This window comes from Oryctolagus cuniculus, chromosome 21 (genome assembly GCF_964237555.1).
Source record: "Oryctolagus cuniculus chromosome 21, mOryCun1.1, whole genome shotgun sequence".
NCBI lineage: Eukaryota > Metazoa > Chordata > Mammalia > Lagomorpha > Leporidae > Oryctolagus > Oryctolagus cuniculus.
In genome coordinates, this window is record NC_091452.1 from 2138587 (window position 1) to 2163137 (window position 24551).

Sequence of the window (24551 nt, forward strand, 5' to 3'; positions counted from 1 at the left end):
CCGGTCTTGTCTTCTGGGAGCGGGCGCCGGCGCCAGCGCGCCGACAGCAAGGTCAGCCTGTGGCCTCCCACACCGACGAGCCACGTCCTTGTCCACATGGCTGCCAAGCACGGTAGATTCGGGGAAGGGCATCTGTAGCCCCACTAGGGGCAGGCGTCCCAAGCCATACGGCCCACGGGAGCTGGGGGGGCTCCGGCACCACAGCGGCCCGGGGGTCTGGCTGCACAGACCCTGCTGTGTAGCCACATCCTAACAGAAGAGTTCTTTTCTTTGAATATTTAAATCCACAAAATAGCAAGCCAGAGCTGGGAGCATCCATGGCACATGGAGGTGACAAGATGTGCCACCTAGAACACACGACGTTTCTAAATGAGTAAGAAACAAACGCGCCAGTGACTTGATCCCTTCACAGACGTTAACGTCCAACAGGCACCAGGAAGCCGCTCCGGGTCCTCACGAATCAGAGCTGGCGCAGCGCATGGATCAGAGCTGGCGCAGCGCACGGCACAGGAGGCGTCGCCTTACTTGGTTAAGATTTATTTGAAAGGCAGAGCTAGCGAGGGAGACGCGGAGACAGAGAACTTCCACCTGCTCGTTGGCTCCACAGATGGCTATGATGGCCAGGGCTGGGCCAGGCCCGAGCCAGGCACCAGGAGCTCCGTCCGGGTCTCCCACGTGGAGGGTGGGTGCAGGGCCGTCCTCCACTGCTTTCCCAGGCCGTTAGCAAGGAGCTGGATCAGAAGCAGGGCAGCCGGGACATGAACCGGCGCCCATGTAGGGTACCAGCCCCGCAGGCGCCCCCCCCCCAGGAGGAGGAGGGTTGAAAAGACCGACGTCAGCAGACGCTGACGGGACGTGGGGCCCTCAGGCAGGGCAGATCCGTCCCCCTGAACGCAGCCGCCCGCGGTGAACACGCCACACGGGACCCACAGCAGGGCCTCATTACACCGGCCGTGGCGGGAACACCCACAGCACCCACTGACGGGCAGGGAGCCGCCACAGCGACGTGAGCACGCGAGGCCACCGCCCCCGGCGAGCCACGTCCAGGTCTGCACTGCCCGGGCTCCCGCTCGGACTCCACGGCGGCCTTGGAGCTGGAGGTCAGAGCGTCAGGCTGCCTGCAGCTGGGCAGGACAGGCGGATAAGGGGTGCAGACTTCCGTCAAAGCTCACGTGGGGCCGGCCCTGTGGCACAGAGGGTAGACCCTGCCCGTGGCACCAGCACCCCACGTGGGCGCCGGGTCTTGTCCCGGCTGCTCCACTTCTGATCCAGCGCCCTGTAACGCACCTGGGGAAGCAGTGGAGGATGGCCCAGGTGCTTGGGCCCTGCACCATGTGGGAGACCCTGATGGAGCGCCTGGCTTCAGCTTGGCCCAGCCCCGGCTGTTGGCGCCATCTGGGGAGTGGACCCGTGGATGGATGACCTGTTACTCTGGATAAATGAAACTTTAAAGAAGTCAAGCCGGGGTCATGACCACTGAGGACTCACGGAGCAGCCACAGATGTGAGCTGGAGGCCGCCTGCAGTCCACCGCCCACCCCCCCACCCCCCCACCCCCTTCAAAGAGCCCAGGCCGAGCCAAGCACCTGCTTGGGCTAAGGTGGCTCAGGCCGGGTCGCAGTGGCCACGACGGGACCCCTCTAGAGGGCTCCTTTCTCGCCATGCAGTTCACAGCCTAGCGTGGACCCCGGGCTGTGTGCTGGGGGACGTGGGGGGACGTGGGGGGACGCGTGGAGGAGCAGACCCAGGGCGGCACGGGGGCGGCTCAGCTGCTGCTTGTCTGTGGGTCCAGGGTGCCCACCGCTGCCCCTTGTGGGCCCACCCAGGTTGGCTGGGGAAGGGAAGGGGGGGTCTGGCAGGGACCCCGGGACACACGGGGACCTCGCGGTGGCTCTGTGTGCCCAGGGAGGTGGGAAACCTCGGCGTTTTGACATTTGCTGCCTTTGTTAACAACGGCCCCGGGCGGCGGGGGGGGGGGCAGAGGTGGGGGCGGGCTGCTCCCATGGCCACTGCCAGGGGAAGGCGGGGCGCGGAGGACGCCCGCTCGGGTCACAGGGAGCTCCACCCAGCCAGCCCGACGTCCAGGGTCCCTTGGGGTGACAGAGCCCCGACGCTCTCACTGGGGACATGGATGGACATGGCCACACGCGGCCTCTGGGCCTGCCCCATGGTGGGGGTGCCTGGGGGGGTGCGGGGCCCACGCAGGGAGGGCTGGGGGAAGCCCTTGGGCAGGAGGGGGCGCTGGCGGCCAGCAGGAATCCCTCTGCTGGAGGAGGGGTGGGCTTGTGAGGGGCGGGAGGGAGGACGGGGAGGCGGCACGGGGGCGTGGCCTCACCTAGGAAGCAGGAAATGAACGGCAGCAGAGGGCAGGGAGCCCACGGGCTCTCGTTTAAAAATAGCAAAAACATCAGCTTTGTCGCCACTAGGAACAGAGAAACGAAGGCAGGAGACTAGGCCCGGGGACCCCAGGGCAGCACTGGCCAGCTGCAGGGCAGCGGCCACGCAGCGGAGGACCTGCTGCAAGGGGCGGTGCGGTGGCAGCCTGTTCGCGCCAGGGCTGCAGAGGGCAGCTCCTGCCTGTGAGGGCGAGGACGTGAGAGCCACACTGGGCGCCGGCCCCGTGAGCTCTGCAGGAAGTGCCTTCACTCCCCGCAGCAGCAGACGCGGCCGAGACCACACCCTGGGCCTGCCGGCTCCTCGCACGTCCAGATTCCGGGATCTGCGGGCAGTCCCCCGCCAGGCCAGGCCGGGCAGTGCCCAAGGCGCTCGGCTGCGCGTGCCCTCGCCACTCACTCCTCACCGGTCAAGCAGGTGCCTCCAGACAGCTCAGCCCCGCCCGGGGGTCACAGCCACGCCTTGCCCACGCCTTCTGAGACTAAAACAGCCCATTCCTGACCAGGCACAGAAACCCCTACACGAAAGATGACCCCAAGTCAATGTTGCCCACTCGAGGGCCCGACCAGCGCCTTCTACCAGGAAGCGGTCTCGGCCTCTGCGCAAGTCTCCTGCTTCTCGCACCCAGGACCCCGGGGCGGGGGGTCGTGAGTGTGGGACCCCGGGGCAGGGGGCTGAGAGGGCCCCTCTCCCAAGACCACACAGAGGCAGCAGCTGCACCCACGCTGCGTCCATGCTGGCAAATCCCAACACCCAGGGACCTCTGCTGAACCGTGTCCACAGAAGGGGCAGCCGGCCTGGCCCTCACCCGTGCTCACGTCACCGTGTCTGTCAGCCACGTGCACACGCCCGCGGCCTCGAGTGGCTGGGGGGGGGCTGTCCTTTCTCTGCGCTCCAGCAGGTTTAAACATTAAATGGAACAAAACACTCATCTTCTCGGAAAGATAAAACGGCACTGCCCCTCGGTACGGTGACCACCACTTCAGTTTATTTTCTAACAGAACGACGTCCCAGGTGTGACACAAAGCAAACAGTGCGCGCCTCGCGCTGGCCTCTGGGCCGTCTTGGAAACGTTTCTTTCAACAGAAATTTAAAACTTTTCAACTGCCTTTTTTACCCCTGCCCCAGCCCCACAAAGAAATAAAAAACAAGCCCACGCCCTCCCCTGCGGACAGGCTCTCGGGGGCTCCGTCCTTAAAACCTGAGCCGCCAGGAGCCCAGGGCCAGCCCCGCACGTGCGGAGCGCCTGCCCGGCCTTCTCTGACCCGCACAGACCTGCTCCACCACCAGGCCAGTGCAGGGCGGCCGCTGGCCTCCTCCCACACTGCGCAACGCGGAGTCTGCTAGGACACCAGGGCCCCGGTCACACTTTCCCAACACTAACGCAAAACCCTTACAACGTGCCTACGAGAAGCAAACGAGATAAAACATACCACCCTAACGTGTGTCCATAAAACACGGACGCCAGTTAATAGCGCAGCCAGAGGTAAAACTCTCCACCTCCCAACCCCCCAGTCTCACCGGGCAGCAGCTCAAACTGGCCGGCCTGCACCGGCCGCGGCCTCGGGCGGCCTACAGGTAGTAGAGGCGGTTGGACAGCGACAGGTTGGGCTCGCGGTGGATGCTCTGGCCCACCAGGAAGGCCAGCTTGTGGGCGTACTGGCAGGGCGCGGGCACGCGGATGACGCCCTGGGGACGAGAAGGCGCCATCAGCCGGCCCTGTGCGTGGCCGGCGGGGCTCGGGTGGGGCTCGGGCGGCGCCCGGGGCGGCACTCACCGGCCAGTTGTAGTACACGTGGCACAGCTTGTAGGTCAGCCGCTGGATGTGGTCGGGCTTCAGGCCGCTGCTGTCGTAGATGACGTTGTAGTGCGTGGGGGACACGCTGCCGCTCCGCACCGCCTGGCTCACGATGAAGAAGTCGTACCTGCAGTCACAGCGCACGCCCGTGGGGCTCGTGGCCATACGCCGCCGTGGCCAGCTGCTTCCTCAGGCACACGGCGAGGGACGGGGCACGCTGCCACGTGGGGCACGCGGTGCCCCGCTCCATGTGCTGGTGCCAAGGGGCCTTCCCCGTGCTGTCCCCCAACTGCTCCCCAGGACCGAGATCCACCTCAACCATCAGAGACTTGGAGCCCATTCAGGAGGCAGGGTCCCCGGGGAGGGTCCGCCCTGTCCACTCTCGGCGCCCACACCACCAGCCCAGAGGAGCCGCCACGTGGTGAACTCCCGCGTGGTCCCTCAGGCCCGAGGAAGCCCGGGTCGGGACTCCTCCACAGCACACAGCTTTTTTTTCCCCAGAAAAATCAGGGGTCAGAAATGCTGAGTGACGGCCCCAAGACGACGGGGCCACGTCCCAGGACAGGAGCCGCTTCAGGCCCCAGTGTGAGCTGCGCCATTCAACGTGCGGCAGCCGGAGCAACCCTGCTGTCCACCGGCTCGGCAGGTCCTGAGGCACCTCCGGGGAAGAGCACGGGGGTCCGCGGGCCCGGGGCTCAGAGAGAAACCACGGCCGCAGGGGCCCCTGTGAGTCCTTCCCGGCGGGTCAGAGCCCCCGAGCCAGCGCCACCTCGCGCCACACGGGCCTCGGAGGCCGCCGCTTCACCTTGACCAAGGCTGCCCTGCACAGGGCTGCAAAGGCACCTACGGCACAGGGAACGGTGCTAACCACCGGCTGTCACCAGGCAGCTTCACTCGGGCTGGCCCACGACGCACTGTCCTGCCCCTCAGGAGTGCTGAGCACCCCCCCCCACAGATGAACGGGTTTGTGACCGCGCAGTGGGGTGCAGGAGCCGGGTCCTGGCACACAGCCGTCTGTGGTAGGATCATGGCCGCCTCCCTGTGAAGAGCTGAACACAGAGACTGCTCTGTGGCTGGGTCACAAGCAGACCACGGCGTGTGCTCCTGGGAGAGGGGCTGAGAGCAGCCACGGCCACGCTCACGCCACGCAAGACTCACCACTCGGGCCTGGTGACCTCCACGTCGATGACGGTGCCGGGAAGCGGGTTTTGCAGTCTTCCTCCAGACTGCGCAAAAAACCGGGCGTTCACACGTTTCTTCACCACGATGACGGTCAGCCTGGGGCTTAAAGCAATGAGTAGGTACACTTAGTCAGCCAGACTCGGGCGCCCGCTCACGCTCACGGCCACCCGCTCACGCTCACGGCCACACCGGCACACCCTGTCCCTCGACAGTAGCTCCGTGTCCTCTGGGCAGGTGCAGAACCACGCAGCCCACGGACACCCTGCCGCCCCAGGCCCCATCCACGCTTCATCCAGACCACACGTGAGTGCGCCAAAATGTCTCCAAAATTCACGGCTTAAAACATGGTGGAAAGTGCGATGCGTTCTGCACGTGACTGCTGAGCCAGCTCCAGTCATCTCGGTCTCAGCTGTGACAGGTGCGCGTCCAGCCTGGCTGGGGGATGCGCCCTCGTGGAGCAGCAAGGACGCCTGCGGCAGACACGTGGGTCCTGCCGTGTCGCACGACGGACGTCACACGATGACACCACCACTGCAGATCCAAGGCTGAGTGGGACACACACAGTCCTGCACACATGGTCCTCACACACGCGGTCCTCACACACTGGCCTTGCACACACAGTCCTGCACATGCAGTCCTCACATGCTGGCCTTGCACACGCAGTCCTGCACATGCTGTCCTCGCACACTGGCCTTGCACACACAGTCCTGCACACGCTGTCCTCACACACGTGGTCCTCATACACTGGCCTTGCACACAGAGTCCTGCACACGCTGTCCTCACACACTGGCCTTGCACACACAGTCCTGCACACGCTGTCCTCACACACTGGCCTTGCACACACAGTCCTGCACACGCTGTCCTCACACACTGGCCTTGCACACACAGTCCTGCACACGCTGTCCTCACACACGCGGTCCTCACACACTGGCCTTGCACACGCAGTCCTCACACACTGGCCTTGCACACGCAGTCCTTCACACGCTGTCCTCACACACCGGCCTCGCACCCTCCTGAGCAGCCAGCAGCACAGCGCTGAGCCTGCCTGCACCCCTGCACTCACGGGTCACCCCAAACCCCTCTCAACAGCCGCCCCTGCCACAACCACACAGCCACGTGCCGGCGCCTCGGTTTCTCAGGGCACAGACTCCCAACCTCGAGCGCCGGCAGGCACAAGGCTGGACTCAGCGTGTGCCGCTCTGTGACTGTTCACTCTCCCAGTGAGGACCAAGCAGGGCTGCTGGGCCCAGGACCGCACAGGCGGTCACATCACCCCCACTGGGGGCTTCTGCTTAGCGACACATGCAGCCCTGCTCCTTCGTGGTGACCTAAAGGGGACAAGGCACACGACTCCACTTAGCCAACAGGGGGCACTCAGGAGCTCCCCCCAGCTCTGTGGCCGCCCAGCCGGGCGAGCGCTGCACAGGGACAGGACCTAGAGGCCGCCCGTGTCCCAGCCTCTCGCTGCAGAGAGACTGCTACTCCAGCAACAGCCCTGGCACAGTCACAGGTGGCTGAGGCGACTCCGGTTCTGAGTCAGCTTGTCTGGGATGCCATCTCTGTAAAAGGTCAACATCATGGTGTCGCCGGGGTCCCGAAGACAGCCCTGGCCCCTCAGCAGAGCCGGGCGGCTCCCAGAGTCCCCCCACTTTCACGGGCAGCTCGAGGCTCCCGTGTGCAGCCCCGCCCACCTCCTCACGCCCTCAGCTTCCTCGCCTGGCTGCCTCCCAGCCCCACGCCAGGAGAAAACCAGGATGAGCCCAGCTGTGACTACGGGCCTCCCCCACGCAGCCTCGAGCGCCCAGCCAGGGCCTGGGTCCTCCGAGGGCTCTCAGAAGCAGATGTGGCCGTAGCAAGGCCACCGTGAGCACCCCCAGGCGCTGCACCACCAGGGCCCGGCTCTGCACTCCGGAGAAGGAAGGCGGGGAAGCGCGGGCCCGCCCTCCCCCAGCTCTGCGCGCAGACGGCGGGTCCGCAGCTCCAGTTCAGTGAGACAGCAGCAGCACCAGGAGTTTGAGGGGCAGGGAAGAACGTCAGCTTTCACTCCAGGGCACGGACACAAAACTCGCCTTTCCACCCAAAACAGGACCGCTGCCAGCGTGCTGAGAAGCCGGGCCTCACCTCCCGGCTGCTGCGCGGCCAGCACCAGCAGGCACGGGCAGGCATGGCCCACAAGCACCTGCCGCGGGTGACCTCCAAGTACCCAGCAAGCACTTGGCGCGTGCAACCACACAGGCCAGACGTGGCACACGGAGTTCCAAATCAACACAGCGCACAGAGCCTGGCCAACGCTACCCGCGCCTGAACCTGCACCACACCCCTCCGTGTGTTCCAGGCACCCTGGCAGGCAGAGCCATGGTCCTGTGGCGTGCTGTGCACCGAGCCCTTGGGCTCACGTCAGTCCGACAAACAGCGGAACTCCTCAGAGCCCGCTGTCGGGTGACGGCGGCACCCACGTCAGAGAGGCCGAGGCAGCTCCTCCGTGCCCTGGCCCCTGCCGCCCACAACCAGCTCTGTGCTGCTCGGGTGCGGGGCCAGAGAGGCGCAGAGGCTGTGGGCAGCCGCCACGCAGAGCCCCGGGACGCGCCCGGCTGGCAGGCGCCGGCTGCCCTGCGTCTGCTCACTTGTAGCTCCTCCCGACAGACTTCAGGCAGTCCAGGAACTGTGGCACCTCGTAGTTCACCAGGGTCTTGAGCTGGCCGTCGCCCACGCCGTCCCGGTACACGATGATCCTGCTGGGCATGTACTCGTTGCAGCTGTTCCAGGCCCTCAGCGCGGCTGCAACCAGAGCCCGTCAGCACCCAGCGCGGCTGCACCCAGAGCCCGTCAGCACCTAGAGCCCTGTCAGCACCCAGCGCGGCTGCACCCAGAGCCCGTCAGCACCCAGCGCAGCCACTCAGAGCCTGTCAGCACCCAGCGCAGCTGCTCATCCCCCCAGCTCCTCGGAGACCCCAGGGCGGGCGGGCGGGGCGGGGGCGACCCACCTTGCAGGCAGACCTTCAGCCCGTCCACGAGCTCCTGCCCTCTGTCCTGAAACACACAGCGCGAGAACCAGCTATTCCGGGAAAAACAGGGGGTGAGGATGCCGGCCCGGCGGCCCCGGCGTGCCCCCACGCCGCCCGGCTCACCACGCCGCCCACGCTGCCACCAGGCCTGCTTCCCTGTGCTCGGCCGTCAGGGGCGGGGCAGGTGTGCGCCCACCCCTCTTCCCTGTACTGCAGCACGGGAAGTCATTTCACTGTGCTGGGATACGGGAACAGTGGGTGACTGAAGTGGTTTCTCTACATGAAAACTTGAAATAAAATCTGGGAGGTCGCAGTCTTACACGGTGACAGGCAGGAAGACCCGGCCCAGGGACGTGTGACGGGGACCCCCGGACACAGCCCGCAAAAAGGCAGGGTCCAGCTAATTTTCTTCCTTCTGAAGTCTTTGCTGGGACAGTGAAACGCAGACGCCAGTGCGTCGATTACGAGCACCACGCCTGTCCCGCACAGCTCCTGGGTGCCAGTCCTGACCTCTGACCCTCCTGCCTTGCCCGTCCCCACAGCCACCCCTCCCCCAAACTCACCGCGTCATCCCTTCGTTGATGCTGGCCACAAATCCCGCGATGGATCTCCGTCCGGCCGTGGTGTCGTGGTAACAGTCAATGCCAACTATCATCGCCAATTTCAGCTTTAATCACAATATTGTCATTTCAGACACGTCGGGGACCTCTTCACTCTTACACTGCCACGGGCCAGGCACTGCCGGCTCTCTGCACGGCAGCGCCCGCCCCGCCCCGCCCCGCCCCGCCCCGGGCAGCGGACTTACGGGCATGTCCACCCTCCACAGCTCGCCTCCCATCTTGCAGTTCATCTGCAGGGCGATCTTGGTGGCGATGGCCATGACCGTCTGCTGCTTGCCCAGGGTCCGGGCCACCACGCACTGACTCGGGGTGGGGCAGTCTGTGCACAGGTATTTTTTAATAGCGTCGTATTTGTCCTTTCGGTTACTCGACAACAGGCAGACGACCTAAGCACAAACAAGCCGCCCCGGTCACAGGAGCAAGCCCGAGACCCCGGTCAGGGCACGGGGCGGCCACAGCCAGGCGCGGGAGCTACTTACGATCTGGGTATCCGAGGTGACCTTTTGCTGCAAGACTCTCAAGTAGGCTTCCGTCCTGTCGTCCACTTCAATCCTGGAGCGGAGCGCAGGCCCACACGTCACAACACAGGGCAAACCACAGACGGCCGGGATGGGGTCGGAGGGTGGTGCCCACGAGGGCCCCGTACACATCACTGTGGACGCACGGCCGCCTCCTCTCCCAGCCGGTCCTCATCAACCTGCCCACGTGTAGGAGCCATGGCGACAGCGTACCATCGGACAGAGCCCGCTACAGCTCCCTCCCTGAGACCCCGCGCCCTCCAGGCATGACGAATCCATGTGCAGAGCTACCGATCCACTCACATGATTGCCTTTTTCATCTGTATGCCCATGGCCGGCGTGACTTTGAACAGGTTCTGTATCAGCGAGTTGGCTGCTTCGTAGTTCCTGCGCGTGTAGATCAGCAGCCAGTTGTCCAGCGGCTTCACACTGATGAGCGGCGCGCCCCTGGTCTCTTTCGACCAATCCGCGAACTGCGGGTTGTAATCAAACTGCAAGAAGGGTGGTGGCATCAGTCCCACGCCGGAGCACGCTCAGAGAGCCGCCCGCTGCTCCCCAGCACTGCGCACCCCCCGTCTCTTCTAGGTCCTCACAGAACAGGGGCTCTTTCCCTCCCGAAAGGGCGTGAAGGCACCGACAGGGAGGCACCAGGACCAAGCAGCCCCAGCCCCGGGCAGTCGCTGCGGAGGAGACCCAGGGCCCCCCCAACCCCAGACTCTGGCCCGGGGTGGAGGAGGGGGACCAAGGAAACAGCTGCAACCGCGACGCTGGCGGCGCCTGGCGGCGGGAGGCCGTCTGCCACAGGCCGGCTTTCTCCGCGCGCTTCAACCACAGAGCCTGTCTTCAGAACACGGCTTTTCCTCTGCCCGTGACCATAGTCAACGCCCTACAAACAAGCGGTCTGGGCAAACCCCAGCCCACCAGGTGGGGAGCGTTTCCTGTAAGACACGGCTTCTGTGGCAGACAACACGTCAGCCCCGCCAGGCAGAACCCGCAGGACGCGGCCAGACAGGAGCAAGGCCCGCCTTCCGGGCCGCACGGCTCCCAGGGCTGCAGCTCCCCGCCGCTCCTGCGTGCTCAGCTCTGCGGTCCCTGGCCCGTCTCACCGCAGCGACCACTGCAGAACCCGCCTCACCGTCTTCCCCCCCTGGTGAATCTTTTCGGCTTGCAAGATCCTCCCCGAGAAGGACAGCAGATTGGAGTCGAAGCTCAGGCCCCAGTCACGCAGCTCCCTCTGGACGTTGTCGTCTCTGAAAAGCGGCGTGGCCGTGCCGAGCCCCGGGAGACGTAGTGGAGCCCCGCGCCCAGCCCGCACACTCCCCCTGGGACTAAGGCCTGGGGCTGCCAGCACACACGGGGCGCGAGCGCCCGCCTCCCTCCACACACCCTCAGGCCCAGGCCCACGTCCGCCCTCAGGGTGAGTGAGCACCTCGACGCGACGTGGACAGAGGTGAGAACTGCCCGCAACACTCCCCTTCCTGTCTAGAAGAACCCGGGAGGCCCTGGCCACAGAACTCAGCTCTGCTGCTCTCTGGGGCCCGGCCTGCGCTGCAGGTCCGAGGGAAGCCACAGCCACGCTGCCAGCAGGCGCCACGCGAGGCGGGGCCTTACTTGTGGATGTAGTCGATGAGCCGCCCCACCTCGCGCTGCCTCTGCTCCGGGGTCAGCCGCGTGTGCACGGCCAGGTCTTTCATCACGTTGAAGTCGTTCCGCATTTTGTCCGTCAGACCTTCGACACAGCGTGGAAAAGGATGAGGCCACCCGACACAACCCAGTCTACACGGCATGAACCCAGTCTACACAGCGTGACTGAGGGTGATGGTAGGACACCAGAGTCACAGCCCTGTCTACACGGCATGAGCCCAGTCTACACAGCACGGGCATGGACGCTGGCGACTGGGGCACACGACCCAGGACCTGGTGCCTCCTGGGAGGGCCCTGGCCGGCAGCGCGTACCTGTGAGGTAGCAGAGCTCTGGGATGAGCATGGCGGGGCCTGGCAGGGTGCCCCCGGGGCCGCGCCTCCTCTTAGGCTGACTGACCAGCACCGGCTGCTTCAGGTCGGTGATCTCCTGGTTGTATTGCTGTGGGGACAGACGTGCCTGGTTCACGGCACAGCCCGGGCGCAGAGGCTTGGTGCGGGCTTCTCGTTGTGGCCCCAGGTCGGCTTTCCCGGCAGGGGTCGTGCCGCACACGCTCTCCCTGCTCGCCCCTGCTCCCGAGCGCGGTGCATGGGAAGAGCGGGCTCCGCGCCCCACTCCGACTCGGGGCACACGGGGGTCTCCACCGCGGCAGCCCACGGAGACACACGGCAGGGGCAGCACCGAGACAGTTTAATGAGGAAAAGCTTCGCAAAATCTCCCGCTGTCAAGAAGCCGGGTTCCAGGTAGGCAAGGGTTGCCTGACCACAGAAACGGCCCAGAGCCACCCTCGGCGGCCTGGGAGGAGCCAGCACGCAGCCTGCCGGCCACACGCGTGCGCGCAGCTCTGATCTCCAGAGCCACCGGGCTGCCCTGGGTCTGCAGTCCCCGCAGGTCCCAAGCCCACAGGAGCCTGGGTTGAGCGGGTTCTGCCACAGAGACGAGACCCTCTGCCATCCCCAGCCCTGGCTGTGACTCCCCCCCCCCCCCCAGCAGAGTACCCAGAGCAGGGGAAGCAGACGTAGCCGCACAGCTCAGACCTGAGCCTGCACCACCCGCGGTTATTCTAGTGGGAAAACGAGACGCCGCAGCATTGCGAAGGCACATCTAAACTGAGAATTTTCTAGAAAACCTTCAGTGTCTGAAATGGGAGGGACTGTGACGACACTGCCCCAAGGCACTTTAGTGCTGCCTCCCCCCTGGGCCGGGCCCCTCCTTTGAGGCTGTCAATCTGGTGACGGCCCGATGAGCTGTCCATCCCACAGGGACTGACACGCCCGCCTGGACTTGGTCAGAGCCGCAGCTGGCCCCAGGCAGGAGCACCGGGACACGGGGGATCTGCACCCCTTTAATTCCCCACCCCTGCCCCGCTCTGTGAAGTTGATGAAACGCTGCGTGCAGAGCGAGACGCACAGGGCCTCCTGTCCCTCCCTGCCGGGCCCCACACGTGCTCACGGGCAGACATGGCCTCTCCTCTGCTGGACATGGGACCCGTGCAGGGCTCGCACAGACCCAGGAGGTGCTGCCCGCCACACCCAGCAGGCGCCAAGGCGGTGGGGGCCTCACCTTCTGGTAGTACTCCAGGAAGCTGACCTCGGAGCCGTCGGCCTTCTTAAACGTGCTCTTGGGGTTCTGATCCCAGTCAATGTCGTCCACTCTGTACGTCTTGTTGTTGTACCTGCAGAACAGCCCGGGTCTGGCCTGCTCTCCATGCGAGAGTAGGCAGCACGCAGGACACGTGTCGTGAGGCAAAGGCCCTCTTAGGGTTCGCCAGACTGACCTCCGCGGGAGAACCAGGCGCAATGGGAAGTGGGACGCGCGTCCTCCCCGGTGGCCTGGGTGACCCACGCCCCACTGTGACCCCGGGGAAGGGACCAACGCCCTCCCGTCCTGGGGCTGTCCCCACCGCGGCACTCGGAGCTCTTTCCGGGGCAGCACGTGGCGCGGGGCCTGGCGTGCCGCGGCCTTACTTGGTGAGCACAATCAGGCCGATGAGCTCCTTGGAGACTTGCTCCTGGAACCTGTGCTCCTCCGTCTGGTGGTACAGGCTGAACATGAAGTCCAGGACGGTCTCGCTGCGCAGCACCTTGTGGCTCACGTCCGTGCACAGCATGATGTTGTTCTCGTACTGCAGGATGGAGGTGGTGAAGCCGGGCCAGATCACCAACCTGCGGGCGGGCACGGTCAGCGCAGCCGGGCGGCCCCGCTGTGGCCGTGGCCAAGCCACTTTATTTCTAGGGGGATGTGGCTCTGGGCGAGGACTTCTGGTGCTACAGTAACTGTGGATTTCCTCTTTAGATGACTGTGGCCTGGAACTGGGAAGTCGTGACTGACAGCTTCTACAGCTACTAAACCGGAGCTGCCAGGGCCACACGTCCGATGCGATGTGGCCTCACCTCTCCATGGGTGTGAGACGCCAAGCTGTGCCGGACGGCGGCCTACCTTCTGCCGTCTCAGGGGGGTGCTGTGTGGCCAGGCCCTCCTGACTATGCAGGGCGTGGTGGACGCTCAGCCTCACGGGAGGGCCTCTCTCTCAAAGCCCCAGGAACAGGAAACCCCACCCCATACAAACCTATGATTTGGAATATCTATCGGGTCACTCGGGTTGTAATAGTTCCGTCCAATTTGCTGCAAATTCATGATTTTCAAAAGCCTGGGAAGAGGAAGTTCAGCACAGTCAGCGGGTGGGCCAAGCACTGCACCCTGCGTCACAGGGCGCTGCCTCGCAGGCTGCAGACCAGAGCCCCGGGTTCCAGATTTCTACAGGTTGGAGAATCCAGATTTGGCGACACACCGATTCCGTGGAATCTGCCTACACCCCACAGTCAGCAGCCACCTGCCTCACCGGCACACGGCCACGACGGTGCCACACAGCACCTGTGACTGAGGTGCTCACCATCTGCCTCTGTCAAAGCCCCCAGACCACTGTTGAAGACAATGTGTCCACCCGTTCTATCAACTCAAAACAAGCATCCAGCAAAACGAGTCATCCATCATCCGCCACAGTCACCTCCAGGCCAACTGGGACAGGCAAATCACACAGTGGGCCCTGTGGCACAGTGAGCTGAGTGCCACCGTGGACTCCTCGCCCCTGCCAGGCCCCAGCTGCTGCACCGTGGACTCCTCGCCCCTGCCAGGCCCCAGCTTGTCCACCGTGGACTCCTCGCCCCTGCTGGGCCCCATCTGTCGCACCGTGGACTCCTCGCCCCTGCCAGGCCCCAGCTTGTCCACCGTGGACTCCTCGCCCCTGCCAGGCCCCAGCTCCTGGCCAGTTCGCACCCTGGGAGGCACACGATGGCCCAGGTACTGGGGTCCCTGCCACTGATGTGGGAGACCCAGATGACACCTGGCCCAGCCTTGCTTGTTGTGGGCATCTGGGGAGAGTGACTCAGGGGACAGAAGATCTCTGTCACTCTCCTTTTCAAATAAACTAATCTTTAAGGAAAAAACCGTGAGTCACAAGTCCTGTGTTACGCCCTGCACAGAACAGGCACCTCCAGTGTGGACTGGAACCAGGCGGTGTGGGCAGGGAAGGCCTGTTCTGGGTGCAGCCCCTCCTCTGACCACAGGGAGCATGAAGCTACACGAGGCTCCCAGGGGCACGCGTGGGCACAACAGGGGCTCAGCCCAGGAAGTGACAGACGGAATATTTGCTTCAGGCGAGTGGCTGAATTCTCTATCAGGAACCACCCAACAATGACTGTAATCAGCCAGCCAGCAGCCCGAGCAGCACTGCGCAGCCCTGCCAGCGAGCGTGCAGGCCTCCCCGGGGCCACTGGCAACCTCTCCACGTGTTTTAGGCTCTTAATGGAACTTCACACAGGTCCCAACCTACCTCCTGAAAATAATATTATAGAATTGTAGGCAGGTGGGCGACGTCGGGGGGAGCTCGTTGGTCAGAGTGATGGTGATTCTCACGCGTTCCCCGTTCCGGGTCTGGCTGAATACTTCTGTGACCTAGGGCCAGGAGGAGGGAACCAGGCGTCAGCCGGAGAGGCCACTGCCGCCGCCTCTTTGTAAAGCAATGGGGCAAAGGCAGAAACTCCGACGGCGTTACGGTGACAGCGCGGCAAGAGTGGCCTGTTCCGAGTCAGCCGGCATCCCACGTCCACAGAGGGAGCCCCTCTCTCCAAAGCCGCCCTGAGCACCCGTGACGCGTGGCTTGGCTTTCAGTGGAGTCCCCGGCCCCTCCCCGGCCCAGAGCTGTAATAACCTTGTGCTGAAGTCTTTTGGGTAAAAATAATATCGTCCCATCAAAAGCATGACACCTTCCAATGAGGTCTTCGTGCTGGAAGAGCAGAGCCGAGCGCAGCCTCCGGGCCTCCATCAGCGGGTTGTAGTCGATGTGGTACTGATACAGGGCCCACTGGGGACGCGAGGTCAGCCGGAAGTGGTTAGTGCTCAGCCTGACGATGATGCCCGAGGACCCTGGGAGAGCCAGTGCCGCCCGGTCAGCACCGTGCCGGCTCCTCCCCGAGATCCCGGCACCGCACTGTGCACACGGGGCCGCCGGCAGCAGGCGCCACGGGAGCTCTCGCACACCCGGCTCTGGGGACCACTTTGCCGCCTGCTTAGGTGAACTCCTGGAACCCCCATGGACCAGGCAATGCACCACAAAATCTGCCTGTGGTAGAGTTTCAAAAGTAACCTGTGTAACTTTTAACAAGACACAGCAAAGCAGGCAGTTACAGACACCCAAAACCACTTCCACCGAAGCCGAGAGAGCCAAGAAAACCAGCCAGCTGGGCGGGGCCCTTCCTCCCGGGAGCACAGAGAACAGCCCCAACTCTGGCCCTGTGTGCTGGAGCCGCTTCACCAACCCACCTGTTTTGGATTCTTTAACGTGGTCTAGGTTCTGTCTTGTATTCACACCGAGATCATGAAAATCTCGACGACGACCACCTCTCTCTGCCAACGACAACTCCTGGAACCCAGCAGATATCTGGAGTTCTGAAAAAGAAAGAGGAGGAGAGTGATACACCTGGCCAACGTTAGCCACGCACAAGGATGACGACGTTCACTCTCACGGAGCTCCCACGCAGCCCAGGCGGCACCGAAGTGGTCAAGACCCTGCAAAGCCACCCCAGCAGAGTCTGGTCCGATGGGGTAGTTTCAGTTGGAGCCAGGCTCAGTCTTTGTCCCTGCCCTGGGCCCCCAGCTGCTGCCTCCCCCACCCCCACGCCCCCTGAAAACACGCCGACAGCTGGCGGTGACGCACGGACGGGCACATGTTAGCGACTGGGACTCCTGCTTTCAGGGTCTGACAGCAACCGAAGGGCCTTCCTGAGAGCCTTTTCCAGTCTATCCTAACACAACGACAGCTGCAAGGACCGGAGGCGTGGAGGGTGCAAATCCACGCGTGGACCCCTGGTTAGGAGACTTGGTCTATGATGCAACCGCCTCACTGTTGGATTCCTTAACAAACAGGACAGACAGCTGCACCAGGCACAGCCGGCGGCCAGCACACCCCCGCCTCTCCGAGAAGACACGGGCGGTGATGATACCAGCCAGTCCACACCGTTCCTCTTTCAGAAACCAAACAATTAAACATTTCAGACCAGCAGTGCGAGGTGGAGCAATGAAGACGGGTGTCGCGGTCAAGTGCTAGGCTGGTGCAGACGAGCGGGTGACAGGGCTCCCAACAGCCTACCCTCATCTTCAGAAAAACATTTTTGGGAGCCACAAACCCAAACGGACCACATTCCCCCCCTCCCCACAGCCAGGGCGGCCTCAGAGCCGCTGCACAAACCGCTGCCACGCCCAGACTCTGCAGCCGGGCCCAGGACCTGCTCGGGGACAGACGCGGAGCCCTGGGCCAGCCTGAACCAAGTGCGGCCTCGGGACAAAACCGCAACACATCCAGGAGCGCAGCTCTGCTCCGAACTCTAGCCCCAGCCCATGACACAAAGGATCCTCAAGGCACGGCTGCAACTGTCTTCACAAAATGTGAGTCTGCAGTCCTGGAGGCAAAAGTCAACTGCAAGTTTCTGACGTCAGCCATGACACCACCCCAGCACGTCACCTGCCCAGAGCGAGACGCAGCACGGCTGTGGCTGACAGCCTGCTCGTGCGCTTTCTGTGTGACTGCCAGGGGCCAAGCAGACACAGCCCAGGCCGCGCCACTCTTCTGAGAGCCTTCGGCGCAGCCACTCCCTTCACACAGCGAACACCGCGGCCCCAGACCCAAGGCCACCACCCACAGAACCTGCCAAACCGTGAGCCACGGGGACTCCGGAACATCCCTGCGGTGTGCGAGCCTCAGAGCCGGGTCTCACAGGAGCAGTGGGGTGTGCCGCGATGGTCTCCGGCCTGCCAGCTCGCGCGTGGTCCATGCCCCACCCGGCTTGCACTGTTACACCCGACGCTGCCTTATTACAGATGGGAACTGAGTGCCACAGGATTAAATTTAAGTTCATGGGGGCCGGCACTGTGGCGCAGTGGGTTAATGCCCTGGCCTGAAGCGCCAACATCCCATATGGGCGCCAGTTCGAGACCCAGCTGCCCACTTCCGATCCAGCTCTCTGCTGTGGCCTGGGAAAGCAGTGGAAGATGGCCCAAGTCCTTGGGCCCCTGCACCCGTGTAGAGGACCCGGAGGAAGCTCCTGGCTCTTGGCTTTGGATCAGCCCAGCTCCAGCCATTGTGGCCATCTGGGGAATGAACCATCATATGGAAGACCTCTCTCTCTCTCTCTCTCTCTCTCTCTCTCTCTGCCTCTCCTCTCTCTGTGTAATTCTTTCAAATAAATAAATCTTTAAAAAAAATAAGTTCTTGAGTAAGTGGTATTTTTCTAAACTCAGTGTTAGTGAGGACTGACACCTGGGACGTGTAAGAAATGGGCGTTCTTCTGTTTTAAGGTGGTATTAGAAGTCTACCACTTCAACAGCTCCAGCATGTGTTTCTGTAGTCTTTCTTTCAATGACACTTTGCTGTGTACGCTGAACGCAGGTGAACAAGTCACACTGGAGTTTCAGAGGGACGCGGCGGCAGGACTAGAGGGCGAAGTGCACGTTTTAACCATCAGGCACCTCCACTTAGAAAACAAAACGTTCTACCGCTAAGGAATCGGATCCACCAAACAACAGATCTTATCCGGCAGCTTAACTCCTCACGTGAAGACCCATGAACTCTTTTCAACATTTTCTGTAAATATAGGAAATATACACATAACACGTATTTATTAAAAACCCGGATAGAAGCCAGCGGCGTGGTGTGGCAGGCAAAGCCATTGCCTGCAGTGCTGGCATCCCACACGGCTGCTCCACTTCTGACCCAGCTCCCTGCTAATGCACCTGGGAAAGCAGCGGAGATGGCCAAGTGCCAGGGCCCCTGCATCCACATGGGGGACCCCAGGAAGCTCCTGGCTGCAGCCTGGCCCAGCCCTGGCCGCTGTGGCCACCTGGGGAGTGAATCAGAGGATGGAAGATTTACCTCCTTCTCTCTCTCTCCCTCCAACTCTTTTAAATCAATCTTTAAACATTTTTTTTTTAAATAAAGCACAGGCTAATGCTATTTTGGACCTCGTTTTCATTGGGCATAGCCCGCGGAGTACGCCACTGACAGAGTGGCCGGCTTTACCTGAGTGCACTGGCTGGGTGCTTCTGCTTTGGGTTATTCCCTCAGTCTTGCCTGTGAGACTCACTCTACACGGCCCAGTGCTCACACAGGACTCCGTGACACAGGCCAGCTGTCACCAAGTGCCAGGAACACAGAGCCATCAGATAAGGCAGTGCGATGGCTGTCCTGGCCTGCTCCCGGCTCCAGCTTCCTGCTAGTGCAGACCCTCGATGTCTGACTCCCCACCCCACGGAAGACCGGGCTGAGCCCCCTCCACGTCTCAGCAGGCACTGGGGAGGAGCCAGCAGACGGAGGTGGTACTGAGCAGACACGTACCCGTTACCAAGTAAAACGACGCAGGGCTGCGGCCCACGTCAGGCTGTGCTGGCGTCCCCGGGCCTCTGCTGCCCTCTCGCATCTTCCGCACGGTTCCCGCCAGCTTGCACACATGTGAGCACAAGTGAGCAGGCCAGGACGCGCGGAGCAGTGAACGCACTCCCTGCAGCCAGGCTGCCTTCCCACGCTGCCCCCGGTGACGCCCACGGCATCGACAGGATGTGGGGAGCCAGTGCCCGACTCCCCAGGCAGGGGACGCTGACTCCATGACCTGTTTCCCCACCTGTCTCTGTTTTCTCCCGTGCTGGGACCACATCCGTAAGTACAGGAGACCCTCAGCCCAACGACCCCAGTTACCCAGCTTTGCAACAGGCCAGTGAGAAAGCAGAGTGCTGGAAATCAGAACCGCCGCTGACTCGACCAGCGGCCAGGACGCGGCCCTGGCTCCGCCTCTGAGACTCGCTTAGCCACCCTGACGTACAGGAAGCCTGCTGGATGGAGGGGGGACGCTGACGTTGTCCCCAGTTGGGCCAGAACTGCTGCAGATGTCAAGACAACATTCTGAGTACGGCCCGTCAGGCACTCAGGACTCAGCCGAGGGAGTCGGTCCACAGCGCGTGCCCTCTCTCCTGTGGGGAGGTCTGGGGGCACGGGCTGGGGAGACGCCGGGTCCTGCCTGCTGCGGGCCCCTGTGTGTCAGGGCCCGGCAGCGACCACGCACTCCACGGCTATGCAGGCCGCTCGCTCCTTCACCTTGCGACTTGGCTGTTGCTCCTGCTGCTCCTCGCTGTCGCCCTCGGCCCACCAGCTCGCCCTCTGCCAGCGGCTGCTGAGGTCTGGGCGGGACGAACCCAGGCGGCTGACTCTGCAGTTGAGGCAAAGAAACACCCGTTCTGTTCTCAGGTGCAGAGGCGACCCAGCCCCAAACAGGCACCCACCCTGTGGGTGAGGGAGGGGTCTGACAGGTCCCGTCCTCCCGCCTCCCGGGAGGGGCATAAGAGCACTCACGGTGGCGGCCCCCACGTGCTGCGCCGTCTCCTGCCCGCGGGCCCTGCCCCGGGCTCTGGCCCTGGCCCGTCCACTCATTTTTCGCTTCCTGGAGAGGAAACCTGCATGAAGACAATAGGCAACACCACGACAGTGAACTCGGGAGTCCAGCTCCCCGGCAGCCTTCCCACGCCAGCAAGGCCGGGGCTGGGCCGGGAGGGGAAGGCGGCTTGTCCGCTGGATTCTCACCAGCAGACGTGGCAGTAGGAAGAGGATGCCAGTGTGGTCTGTTCACTCGTGCACACAGCACAGAACCAGCTAGGAGCTGCACCCCTTCTCCCAGGCCCAGGCCACTGTCCTGCACCACACACTGCCCCTGGCTCCCCCACAGCCGCCCAAAGTCTGAGCCCTCGCTTCCCGAGGGCCCACAGGCAGTGCCTCCTGTGTTTCTGAAGAAGCTCCGTGCTAAACCAACCTGTCCCTGCTCCTGTCAGCCCTGGCGTCCCAGGTGCCCTGGAGCCAGGTCTGTGTCGGGTGTCAGAGCGGCCACCCAGCCACGCCCAGCGGGGAGGACGGCAGCGTCATCGGGCTACTGAGGGCAGAGGCCTCCGGTGAGCCTGACCATACCTCCCCACGTTTCAGACACGTGGGAGCCCGTGGCCACTCATGAGGACCAGCTGAGAGTGCGCACGGGTTGAGGCCCACCTGACGGAGTGTCAGTGGCTCAGTGGGGACAGCACTGGGCCGTGTGGTCGAGGTGCCCACGTCCCACACAGTGCTTGGGTCCCATTCCCAGCTCTGGGTCCGACTCCAGACCCTGGGAGGCAGCAGCAGCGGGTGGCAGAGCGGGGCGGAGTTTGTGGCTGGCTTCTGGGAGTGGACCGTGGATGGGAGCTCTCTCAGGGAGAAGCGAGGAAGGAAACGAGCAGACTTCTCACCAGAAAGGACGCTGGACTCCTGCCCGTGACACCCCGGAGGTGGCGGTGCAGGGCCAGGCCTCCTGACGGGAGCCCACACCTGGGTGCTGGGGCTTGGCCGGACGCAGCAGAGGGACGCCCAGTGGGAGGCTCTGGCGGAGCCGGCTGTGCCAACAGTTGTGTTTTGGGCAGCTCGGCTTTAAGCCAGGTCATCTGTGTGCCCGACGCTCTGCTGTGGTCCAACGACACCTCCAGTTCTAACGAGCGGCTCGTTCCCCCGCCGTGCGGCAGAACGAAATGCAAACACGCAGCCAGCACAGCTCACTCTAGCCAGGAGCTCCAGTGGACAGGACCACAGGTTCCCATGCACAGTCCAGAACATGCGCACCAGACGAAGGCGGCTCCTCCTCCCTCTCCAGCCCTGTGCAAGCCAGAACCCAGTGCACTTTCACAACAGGGCTCACACCAACCCCTGAGACAGCGGTCACCACACCCGGGGATATCTGAGAGACAGCGGTCACCACACGCGGGGACATCCCGAGACAGCAGTGACCACACGTGGGGACGTCCTGAGACAGCGGTCACCACACATGGGGAGGTCCCGAGACAGCAGTGACCTCATGCAGGGACGTCCTGAGACAGCGGTGACCACACACAGGGTGTCCTGAGACAGAAGTGACCACACACGGGGGTGTCCTGAGACAGCGGTCACCAAACACGGGGAGGTCCTGAGAAAGCAGTGACCACACACGGGGTGTCCTGAGACAGCGGTCACCACACGCGGGGTGTCCTGAGACAGCAGTGACCACACACAGGGTGTCTGAGACAGCAGTGACCACACGCGGGGTGTCCTGAGACAGCGGTCACCACACCCGGGGACGTCCCGAGACAGCAGTGACCACACACGGGGTGTCCTGAGACAGCAGTGACCACACATGGGAACGTCCCGAGACAGCAGTGACCACACATAGGGTGTCCTGAGACAGCAGTGACCACACACGGGGACGTCCCGAGACAGCAGTGACCACACATGGGGTGTCCTGAGACAGCGGTGACCACACATGGGGACGTCCCGAGACAGCAGTGACCACACATGGGGACGTCCCGAGACAGCAGTGACCACACATGGGGACGTCCCGAGACAGCAGTGACCACACATGGGGACGTCCCGAGACAGCGGTCACCACACACGGGGACGTCCTGAGACAGCGGTCACCACACGCGGGGATGGCCTCTGTGAGACAGCAGTCACCACACACGGGGACGTCCTGGGAGACAGCGGTCACCACACGCGGGGACGTCCTGGGAGACAGCGGTCACCACACGCGGGGACGTCCTGGGAGACAGCGGTCACCACACGCGGGGACGTCCTGGGAGACAGCGGTCACCACACGCGGGGACGTCCTGGGAGACAGCGGTCACCACACGCGGGGACGTCCTGGGAGACAGCGGTCACCACACGCGGGGACGTCCTGGGAGACAGCGGTCACCACACGCGGGGACGTCCTGAGACAGCGGTCACCACACGCGGGGACGTCCTGGGAGACAGCGGTCACCACACACGGCGACGTCCTGAGACAGTGGTCACCACACACGGGGACGTCCTGGGAGACAGCGGTCACCACACGCGGGGACGTCCTCTGTGAGACAGCGGTCACCACACGTGGGGACGTCCTGAGAGACAGCGGTCACCACACGCGGGGACGTCCTGGGAGACAGCGGTCACCACACGCGGGGACGTCCTGAGAGACAGCGGTCACCACACGCGGGGACGTCCTGAGAGAGAGCAGTCACCACACACGGGGACGTCCTGAGAGAGAGCGGTCACCACACGTGGGGTGTCCTGAGACAGCGGTCACCACACGCGGGGACGTCCTGGGAGACAGCGGTCACCACACGCGGGGATGTCCCGAGACAGCAGTCACCACACGCATGGACGTCCTGAGAGACAGCGGTCACCACACACGGGGTGTCCTGAGACAGCGGTCACCACACGTGGGGATGTTCTCTGTGAGACAGCGGTCACCACACGCATGGACGTCCTGAGAGACAGCGGTCACCACACGCGGGGACGTCCTGAGAGACAGCGGTCACCACACGCGGGGACGTCCTGAGAGACAGCGGTCACCACACGCGGGGACGTCCTGGGAGACAGCGGTCACCACACGCGGGGACGTCCTGGGAGACAGCGGTCACCACACGGGGGGACGGCCTCCCCTGGCCCCGGCACACAGCGCACGCACACCCCCAGCCGAAGCTGCCCGCACACTCAGCGCCCGCTCTGGGTCCATCTTGTCCGAGGAGGCCGCTGCACCCTGACCGGGCGCTCGCAGCACCTGCACGGCGGGGGAGGGCGCTGCTGGGCCCCGGGACGGGAGCAGCCGGCCGGCCAGCGCTCCCACACCCGGTCCAGGCGCCCGCGGCTCTCCCGGCCCTGCCACCATGCGCCCTGGGCGGGGGCGGCCGGGTGGTCGGGGCAGCCGGTCCCTGCCGCCCCCACGGGAGACGCAGGCTCCTGGCTCCCCCCAGCCCGACCCTGGCTACTGCGGGCGTCTGGGCGGCCACGCAGTGACCGGGAAAATCCCCCCCAAGACACCAACTCTCCTAGGCCGCCCCAGCCAGCCTGCGTGGGCACTGCGCCGCCAAAAACCGCTGCTGCCCACGCGACCCGTGTCTGCTGGGCAGTGTCCCTCGCCCTGCCACCGCCGAGCGGCCCTCGGGCCAGCGCGCCCCTCTGTCCACTCCTTCCGCCGCCCGCACGCCCGCGACAGCCGCGTCCTCCGCGGTCGCAGGCGCCTGGCCGCGGCGGGTGCGGGGACGGGCGCAGGCGAGCGCGGGGTGAGCGCCCGCGTCCCGCCCCGAGCCCACGGCCTCGGCCCGGCGGGCCGGACTCGCTCCCGCCTCCCGGGGACGCCGGAGCCCGCGCCGCCCGGCCCGCAGCCTCACCGGCGCCGCGGCCGAGCCGGTCCGGGAGGAGCGCGCCGCCGCCCGCCGCCCGCACCTGCGCCGCCAACAGCCGCAACGGCCGCGGATCCCTCCGCGCTCGCGTCCCCGGCGCGCGGCCGCCCGGAGCGTGGGGGCGCGGCCGCGGCCCTCGGCCCACGGCGGACGGACACGGGCGCGCGGCGTGCGGAGGCCGCCCTCGTGCGCACGCGACACGCGAGTTAACTGACGGCGCGGCGAGCCGGCGCGCGCTGCGCCCTGATTGGCTCCCGCGAGGACGGCGGTTTCCCAGGGGGCGGGGCGGGCCCGCTCAGGCCCCTCCCCTCCCTCCCACGCAGCCCCGCCCCCGCCCCGCCGGGCCCTAGGCGGGGTTGGGGGTCCCTCCCAGCGCGCGTGGCCGCCTGGACAAGCGCTGACATTGTGTCCAGGTGCGCTGTGGGCGTCCCGCGGGGAAAGAGTGGCCTTGACCCCGAGCTGGCCATTCGAAGTAGAAGCCCCACCCCCCCCCGCTCCCCAGGTGGGCCCGCCGGCGAGCCCCGGCCCACCCTCACCTGCAGGCCGGGCAGGTGGGCCTGCGGCGCGGAGGCGGGGCCTGGTCCCCTCCCCACCGAGGCAGACCCTCCCTGTGACGTGAGCAGGAGAGCTTGCGGGGCGGCCG

The 24551-nt window shown here is 64.5% G+C and overlaps 1 protein-coding gene across 5 annotated transcripts; it reads right to left on the reverse strand.

Annotated features, from left to right (window-relative positions):
* Positions 1-3359: 3359 nt before the first annotated feature.
* On the reverse strand, positions 3360-24551 carry PIWIL1 (piwi like RNA-mediated gene silencing 1). 5 transcript variants are annotated; one of them, XM_070065743.1, is made up of 21 exons: positions 24445-24551; positions 20055-20155; positions 19800-19911; positions 15980-16105; positions 15369-15583; positions 14991-15112; positions 13728-13808; positions 13126-13323; positions 12722-12833; positions 11473-11599; positions 11128-11245; positions 10652-10766; positions 9820-10007; positions 9478-9550; positions 9184-9384; positions 8942-9045; positions 8358-8428; positions 7998-8151; positions 5350-5475; positions 4171-4318; positions 3360-4082 (listed from the first exon to the last, which is right to left on the reverse strand). In XM_070065743.1, the coding sequence occupies exons 2-21, from the start codon at positions 20130-20132 to the stop codon at positions 3966-3968; spliced, it is 2586 nt and encodes an 861-aa protein (XP_069921844.1). In that variant the 5' UTR covers positions 20133-20155; positions 24445-24551; the 3' UTR covers positions 3360-3965. The 5 variants fall into 5 exon arrangements, 4 of the variants coding, with proteins under 4 accessions (XP_069921844.1, XP_069921843.1, XP_069921846.1 ...); XM_070065742.1 differs by lacking the exon at positions 24445-24551 and adding an exon at positions 23897-24018; XM_070065745.1 differs by lacking the exon at positions 24445-24551 and adding an exon at positions 23952-23973.

What these genes read in the sequence shown, in the direction of transcription:
- PIWIL1 (XM_070065743.1), bottom strand. Translation starts at nt 20,132, where the DNA reads ATGAGTGGACGGGCCAGGGCCAGAGCCCGGGGCAGGGCCCGCGGGCAG. An exon ending in CCAAAAGACTTCAGCACAAG is followed by an intron (nt 15,113 to 15,368) that starts GTTATTACAGCT and finishes TCCTGGCCCTAG; the next exon opens with GTCACAGAAGTATTCAGCCA. An exon ending in GCTGAAGGTCTGCCTGCAAG is followed by an intron (nt 8,152 to 8,357) that starts GTGGGTCGCCCC and finishes CTCTGGTTGCAG; the next exon opens with CCGCGCTGAGGGCCTGGAAC.